The sequence below is a fragment of the Herpailurus yagouaroundi genome, unplaced genomic scaffold, assembly GCF_014898765.1.
Source record: "Herpailurus yagouaroundi ecotype Mexico unplaced genomic scaffold, PumYag 246, whole genome shotgun sequence".
Classification (NCBI taxonomy): domain Eukaryota; kingdom Metazoa; phylum Chordata; class Mammalia; order Carnivora; family Felidae; genus Herpailurus; species Herpailurus yagouaroundi.
Window position 1 is genome coordinate 11,760,652 of NW_024412463.1, and position 7,913 is coordinate 11,768,564.

At 65.3% G+C, this 7,913-nt stretch overlaps 1 protein-coding gene and 1 long non-coding RNA gene across 2 annotated transcripts in view; one reads left to right on the forward strand and one right to left on the reverse strand.

Moving 5' to 3' along the window:
• Positions 1-17: 17 nt before the first annotated feature.
• Positions 18-809, reverse strand: LOC121020020 (uncharacterized). Its single transcript, XR_005785890.1, has 3 exons — positions 694-809; positions 381-494; positions 18-77 (listed from the first exon to the last, which is right to left on the reverse strand). It is a non-coding gene; the product is annotated as an uncharacterized LOC121020020 (long non-coding RNA).
• Positions 810-1,488: 679 nt separating this feature from the next.
• Positions 1,489-7,913, forward strand: part of OGFR (opioid growth factor receptor) — a 28,092-nt gene continuing 21,667 nt past the window's right edge. The window contains exons 1-6 of the mRNA XM_040459862.1: positions 1,489-1,723; positions 4,172-4,240; positions 4,874-4,952; positions 5,771-5,849; positions 6,757-6,823; positions 7,364-7,541. Of these exons, the coding sequence (XP_040315796.1) occupies positions 1,550-1,723; positions 4,172-4,240; positions 4,874-4,952; positions 5,771-5,849; positions 6,757-6,823; positions 7,364-7,516 (621 nt within the window). The 5' untranslated portion in view covers positions 1,489-1,549 and the 3' untranslated portion in view covers positions 7,517-7,541. The remainder of the gene's footprint in view (positions 1,724-4,171; positions 4,241-4,873; positions 4,953-5,770; positions 5,850-6,756; positions 6,824-7,363; positions 7,542-7,913) is intronic.

Genomic DNA, 7,913 nt, shown 5'->3' on the forward strand with positions numbered 1-7,913 from the left:
CCCCCCCCCCCCCCCCAGAGCACCTCCGTCCTCTTAGAGAGTGAGGTCGTGTGTACACAGGCTCCAGCCAGGTGAGACTGTACCCGGAGAATGGATGAGGACGGCCCACATCAAGAAGGGCCCTCAACTGTGCCCACAGCCAAGGTCGGAAGGTTGTGCTCCCTCTCAGCTGTCACAGGCAGCCCTGAGGCCCAGGGGCCGCTGGTGGGGCTGGGAGAGGTCAGCGACCCCAGGGGCCTGGGTTTGGCCTTCACCCTCTACCCCGTCGACCCTGGGAGTTACCCTCCTGGCTTAGATCTGTCAGAAGGCCAGACTTTGGTTTTAGCGAAAATGCTGTGAAACACTGAAGGTGCACGGTGGTCACAGAGTCCAAATACTACCTGGACGGGCCACTCCCAAGTTGCATGTTGAGGGGCGGGTCTCCAACTTTGCTGGAACTCCCGCAGCCACCAGCAGATGTGAGGGCACAGATTAAGGGAATCTGTGGGAGGTCACTGGGGAATTTGCAAATGCAGGTGATTTTCAGCTGTCTGACACGCGCCAATGTATGCGAAGAGGGCGGCCACCGCCGGCTGCCCCCAGCGCCCCGAGAGGCCCCCGAGGGGATGTTTAACCAGGGCCACCTGTGTTGAGCAGCGTCAGGATGACCCCAGTCACCCAGTCATTCATGCGTCCCCTCCCTCTAGGCAGCACCTTACCGCTGATAGGATGTGGCAAAGGGGCAGAGGCCAGGCCCACGGTGACGGTGCAGACGACTCCCGGCACACTGGAAAGAGACCCTCCTGCTGGCCTTATGGAAGCAAACTGCCCAGTCGTGAACCGTCTGTGAAGGGACACGAGGATCCGTGTCCCACCGCCCGAGAATGACTTCTGCCCACAGTCTGGGGGACCGTGGAAGCAGACTGCTCTCCAAAGGAGCCTCTCATGAGGCCACAGCCCCAGCCTACACCTGGAGGGCATCCCACGTGGGAGCATCCTGGGGGGGGCCTCCCTTCTGGGGAGGACAGCTCCCAGGGGTTATGCTCCTGGGGTCAGCCCTGTGGAGGGACATCCTCCTGTGGGCATCCTCCAGGGGGTGGGTAGACTTCCTCCAGGAGAACATCCTCTGGGAAGAGGGATATTCTGGAGGAGGGGGTTTCCAGCAGTTAGGTGTCTTCCTCTGGGGGGAGGTTGTCCTCAGAGGCATTCTGGGGTGATTCTCTGGGATGAGCATCCTCCAGGGACATACCTGTAGAGCCGGTATACTCCAGAGGGCATCCTGGGGGAGGTGTCTTCTCCCAAAGGGAAGGGATATCGTGTAGGGGGGGTCCTGGGGGGACACCCTGGGGACAATCCCAGCAAGAACGGGGGCGGGCGTCCTCCGGAGTGACGTTCTCCGGGAGGGGCTGTGCTCGGAGCGTGGGGGGCCTTCTCGGGGCGGACGGCGCCGGTGGCCCCGCCCCCGGCCCCGCCCCGATCCCGCCCCGGCCCCGCCCCCGGCCCTCCCCCGCGCTTCCTCCTTCGCTCACTTTCGCTTCCGCCGGAGCGCGGGTCCCGCCGCCGCCCGAGCATGGACGACCCGGACTGCGACTCGACCTGGGAGGAGGACGAGGACGAGGACGGCGAGGGCGCGAGCGCTGGGGGCGACGAGGACGGCGAGGCCGGCGCCCCAGGGGACGCGGACGCGGAGGACGAGGACGAGGACGAAGAGGACGCGCCGGCGGCGCGGCCCGGCGCGCTCCAGGTGCAGCCTCGACGCGCGCCGGGGACCCAGCGCCCAGCCCCGGGGGGCGCCCGCCCGGCCGCCGCGAGGTGGGGGTGAGGCCCCGCTCCGGGAAGGCCGCCCCCCCCCCCGGCCCCCGGACACCCGGCTTGGGGCCTGGCTCTCCCTCTCCAGCTGTTGCCCTCTCCCCGACCCAGGCCCCCTGGTGCCCCCCTCAGGATCGCTGGACACCCTGAGACCCGCCCCGTCCCGCGCCTCCCAGCTCCGGCCCAGCCCGGGGGGAGGGGGGGGGAACCTCGCAGGGAGATCCAAGGCCACCCTCAGATCCGTGCGGTGTGATGATACTTCCTCAAGCGGATGCCCTGGGCACATTCTGGACTCGCCTCTGTCACTTCCCGCCTCCGGGCCCTTGGCTCTGTCCTCTGAATAGATCCCAGCTCTCCGTGCCGGCCGCCTGCTTCTGCCTGCCTTTCTGCCTCTGGGTGCCCCCTGCTTCTGCCCCGCCCTGCTCCCTCCCAGCCCCGGCCCGCCTCACCCCCACCGCTCCTCGCTGGGTGCAGCGCCCACCCGTGGGACCTCCCACCCTCTCGAAAGTGGCCTTGGAGGCCACATTTACGTGACCTGCCTGAGCCAGGGCTGCTCGCACCAGCTCCTAGCAGTATGGCTGCTGGTTTGTCATTATCAGCCGTTACTTTTGTTACTACTGATTACCTAGGTGACCAGCAGTTACTTTTGTCTTCACTGGTGATAGTCCTTGTTACGATCGGTTACTTTTGTTGCCACGGATTTCTTTTCTTCTCATCACCACTGGTTACTTTTGTTACTAGGGTCACTCAATACCAGGGGCCGGTACTCCCTGAGCCTCACATTCTGTCCCAGGGCAGGCTGGTCCCAGCTGGGGTTCTAGGTGTTATCGGGACTTAGGTGACAGCTGTCACTTTTGGAGGATGATGTAGTGGCATCGTGTCTATGGGGTCTTGAATTCCATCCCGTGTGATCTCTGGGTTGCGTTCTCCCCCAGACAGATGAGAGCTCTGGTTTCGGGTTTAGCTGGCTGTGTGGTGAAGTCTTGGTCAGGGAGAGGGACCCGGACGGGCTCCTGGGCCTGCCAGGGAGGCCAGAAGGCGGAGCACATCTATGGTGTTCGGGGCAGGCATGAGTTTCTGGAGGCAGCAGGCTGGGCAGTGGCCAGGGGTCACGGGGCAGGGATCTGGCTCTTCTGTGGCAGATGCCCGCCGGCTGGGGCACGAATTGGGAGAGGGTGGTGTCCTTGCTGTAGCTCCGTGAGCCCCACTCCCACAGCAGTGCGCCGGCCCCTCGGCCACTGAGAGGCGCCACAGTCATTGACTTCTACACGGGGCCCAGCTGTCTGGTACTTTGTCCTGGGCTGTGTCTTCTGTGCACCCGTGGGGCTGACCTGGGGATGGTGAGTGGGGCCAGCTCCTGCTGAGTTCTGGTGTCTCCTCGGGCCCTTGGCTGGTAGGCAAGAACATCACCAGCAGGCCCTGGTCTATAAATTGGGCAGAGAGGCACCCCCAGGCCCCTGCTGGAGCTCAGAACCATTTGGAGCATCTTGGGGAGTTGGGAGGGGGGTCAGAGCCAAGGGACACAGTGACAGGCCTGGCCTCCTGACTCCCCTTGTAGTGCCCCTTCCAGGATCCTGGACCCAGGTGTTTCCCTGGGACGAGCGGTGGGTCTCCTGTGGAGTCACGCCCAGGAGCCGTACCTGCCTGGGCCCTCTCTCCTGCCCCGGCTTCTGTCGGACCTCCGGCCAGGCTCAGCCTCGCTCACGCCTCCCACCCTCTAAGAGGGTGGGTGAAGCCGCCTTTACCCAGCATCCTAGCCGCGAAGTTACCTTCTATCCCCCCCAGGACCCCGGGAGCTTGGCCTGCAGAGATAGGGGCTGCAGGTGTTGGGGGGCAGCGAGGAGCCCCTGTGTCTCCCTGCACAGGCTCTCCCATAGGGCCGGAGGCCCGGAGACGCGGGGTCTGGTCGCCGAGCGTTGGGCGGGGGCCAGGCTGGTTCCCTGGGCCTTGGTCATCCATTTCTTCGTCAGGCAAGTGTTTGGGGCCCCTCCTGGGGCTGTAGGCTGGGAGGCCACGGCCCTTCGAGACACAAGCCTTGTGACAACTTAGAGCACCGTACAAAGAGAAAGCATTGGCGAAGGCAGGGGGACCAGGGGCGAGTCCCGGGGCTGCGGTCCAAATGGAGTTAGCCGGCAAGTACCGGAGGAGGCAGTGAAGCCAGGGCCCGGGGGCGGTGCTGCGCCCCAAGAACGTGCCGGTCAGCCTGGGATCCTGGGAGCGGGGGCGGCGGCAGGGGCTGAGCAGGGGGCAGGGCTTGTTCCTCCCATTCTGGTCCCTTCCGGTTTTGTTGCTAGCGGACCCCGTCCTTGCTGCCCTTACTGGGACAGGGGCTGGCTTGGGGTGGGCCTCCCCTAGGGGTCTCACCCATCTCCTCTCTCCCCAGGCCAGGACGACGGGGTCCCGAAACTGGCGAGCCGCGCGCGACACACGCAGGTACCGGCACCACTACCCGGTACGTAGCCGCCTCGGCGCCCGCACACCTCGGCAGCCCGCCCGGGACGGAGTCTCCCGCCCTCCGCCGGGAGAAGGCCATCGGGACAAGACGTCCCATCACCCCCCTCCTCAGACGAGGTCCCATGGCCCCCCTGGGACTGCAGCTCCTTCCCCCCCCCCCCCGGGGGAGGGGGGTGAGGAGGACCGCCTCTGTCTCGGAGCCTTTAAAGCAAGGGAGCAGCGCCAGCTAGTGGCGGAGCCACATGTGGCCCCGTGTGTCGGTCCGCGGGTCGGGGCCCATGTCGGTGGCGTTCCCGTGGCCCTCGCCCCTGCCCTCTGCACTGTGAGTGTCAGCCAACCCCTAGGCTACTTTAGGGGTACAGATGGAGGGGACCTGCCGCCCGGCCCGCGCTGGTGAGGAGGGAAGGTGGCGGTCAGAGGGAGCTGCTGTCCTCCCCAGTGCGGAGGCTGGTCCTCGCCTGCAGGGCGAGGGGCCCCGGCTGGGGACTCGGGTCTTCGCCAGCCTTCAGGATGTCGAGGCTCAGGGGCCCAAGAGCGGACGCCCGCTCCCCGAACGTTCTAGTGTGAGGGGCCCTCGGAGGCAGCCTATTTCTGGAGATGTCTCCACCGGCAACTTTCTCTGGCTCTTCAGGATTTGATAGAACGGGATGGCAACGGTGACATGCCAAACCTGAGTTTCTACAGAAACGAGATCCGGTTCCTGCCCAACGGTGCGCGTCTGCTGGGCCGCCTGCGCCCTGTCCCGGGGGGCGTCTGTGGCCCCACTAGGACCCTGTTGGGGACGGCTTCCTGTTGGGCCCGCGGTTTTCGGCTTGCCCCGCAGCGCCCCCTGCAGGCTGCTGCGGGGACGCCCTGGGAAGGGCCGTGTCGCTCACTACTGCTGCCTTGGTGGGAAAGCCGCACGTGTAAACTGGCGAGTAAGAGTGATTGTTCCATTTCCAAGTGGTTGGAAACAACTCAAGGTGGAAAATGTTCTGTGATGTGAAAGTGACACGAAATTCAACTGTGAGCGTCCATAAGGGAGAGTCCGTGGGAAGCCACCCACGCGCATTCGTTCAGGCGTGGCCGCCTTCCCACTACAACGCAGCACAATTGCAGCAGAGGACACGTGGCCTCAGAGAGTCACTGGCCCTTGGAAACAGTGGCCGCCCTACAGGAGGCCAGGCCATGGGGGGTGGGGCTCCGCTGGAGGTTCTGTCTGAGGTCGGGTTCCAGCGAACCAGCTGTGGTTTGGAGGGGGCAGTGAGGCCCCCTTTCTGCAAAGGCAGGTGGGGGTCTGGGACCCCATGTCCTCCTGGGCCCTCCGGCCCGACGAGCCCAGCGTGGCCCTTCTCACTCGGGTCTGTGCTCAGGCAGCAACGGAGAGCCCGTGTCGGACTGCAAAGAAACCGAGGGCTTCGGTTGGGGGGTTACGGTCACATGACACAGACACAAGCTTCAGAGCCCCGAGGTCCTCAACAGAGGAGGGGAGGGAAAGTGGGGGGACTTCTAGCAGCTCCTCACTGACTTATCCCCGTGGGGCCCCCAGGCTGTTTCATTGAAGACATTCTTCAGAACTGGAGGGAGGACTACGACGTCCTGGAAGAGAATCACTCCTACATCCAGTGGTGAGTGGGCGGGGCTTACCGAGCAGGCGCCCTCGGCGGGGCGGGGCTTACTGAGCAGACGCCCTCGGCGGGGCGGGGCTTACCGAGCAGGCCCCCCCAGTGGGGCGGGGCTTACTGAGCAGACGCCCCTCGGTGGGGCGGGGCTTACTGAGCAGGTGCCCTCAGTGGGGCGGGGCTTACCGAGCAGGCGCCCTTGGCGGGGCGGGGCGGAGCAGGGCTTACTGAGCAGGCACCGTCGGCAGGGCGGGGCTTACTGAGCAGGTACCGTTGGCGGGGCGGAGTTTACTGGGCAGGCGGCCCCGGCGGCGCAGGGCAGCGGTGGTGCGCGGCCTCTGAGGCTGTAGGTGGGCGTGGGGCGCAGGAAGAGCCTTAGACAGGCCGGCTTCCTGGGACGGGTCGGGCCCCGGTGCCCCTTGGACACTGACAGTGACAGGCCTCGAACAGTGGCCTGAGGTGATCCTTGCCGGCATGGCTGCCTTCGAGAGCCTTGACGCTGCCCCACAAACACAGTGTGCGTTTGAAAATGGCACGTCGGGGGCCTTTTCCTGGGCACAGCGCATCGTGGGGGATAGAGGAGACGCAAGGAGAACATAAGAATTAGGAGGACTGCCTGGAACGCCCTGGGCAGCACTGGCAGACCGGCTCGCTGCCGAGCACGCGCACGACTCCTCTAGTCGCGTGTGCACACATCTGGTGCCCTGGCCCGTAACAGGTTCCCTGCAGCCTTCCCCCCCTCACGCCTCGGCTTTGCCTCGTGAGAGCGCACACACATGTTCATCCAGCCAGGCTCTCCTTGAGTTGAGCCGTGAACCCAGAGAGGCTGGTGAGCCTCCCGGGACCGCGGGTGTGCGCCTTAGCTGGGAGCCCGTGCCTGCCGCCGACGGACCTGTAACCGTGCCTCCCACAGGCTGTTTCCTCTGCGTGAACCTGGAGTGAACTGGCATGCCAAGCCCCTCACGCTCCGGGAGGTTGAGGTGAGCTCTGATCGCTGGGAAGCCGTCCCGGGGAGCCCCTCCCCTCCGCGCTGGCCCTTGCCTCTGCCCCTGGTGCTCTCACAGGCTTCTAGAGAAATCTGGCTCTCTCCGGCAGTTTGCCTCCAAGGGGGAGCCCAGAGCCAGGGCTCTGAGCAGAATCATGGTGATGGGAGTTTCATCACACCTGGTTGGGGCTGGAGCAGAAGCTCCTGGAGGGACAAGAGGGTCGGGGGGGGGGGGGGGGGGCACGACGTGTTTCCTGCCCCGTGCTCAGCCCTGGGGTGGGGGGCGGGGGTGCATGATTCCCAGGAGCTAGATTCCCCTGGGGGTGAAGCCGGCGCCTCAGGCCCCAGTGAGACTCTGAGGCAGCTTAGAGAGGTTCATCATTCACTCCTGTCCGGGCTCCTGCGCCCTGGCGTTTTACCCTGAAAGTCTGAGTCCAGCCCTTTAGAAGAATCAGGGCCCGAGGGGGGCGCTGGCCAGCCGGATGTATGGGTTACGACCCCTGGGCTCCCCACTGGCCTCGGGGGTGTGTTCCAGGCATTTAAAAGCTGCAAGGAGGTCAGGGAGCGGTTTGTGCAGGCCTACGAGCTCATGCTGGGGTTCTACGGGATCCAGCTAGAAGACAGGAGCTCGGGTCAGGTGCGCCGAGCACAGAACTACCAGAAGCGCTTCCAGAACCTCAACTGGTGAGGACCGCCCCTCCCCCACCACAACCGAGGAGGATGGGGCCGCTAGGTTTCAGGCAGGTGTGGGGGGAGCACTTTGGTGGAGGAGGGACTCCAGGGCCACTGGGGCAAGTGACTAAAGGCTCTCTGAACACCCTCCGTGTTTGCAGGGTGGGGGTGGTGCCACTGATAGGGGCGTGAGAGCCGGTCAGTTTCACTGCTAGCCGCGCTGGGTCCGCCTGGGTGTGGGCCAGGATGCCCATAGCACCCTCACCTTGGCAGGCACGGCCCTCCTCCTCCCTGGTGAGAGGCACCGGATGGGGAGGAGGTAAAGGGGGTGGGTCTGCTGATGACACCAGTGCCCCTGCACGTGGGTAACAGGTCCCGTGCTCTGGGGGGGGGGGGAGGGTCCCCGGGGGGGG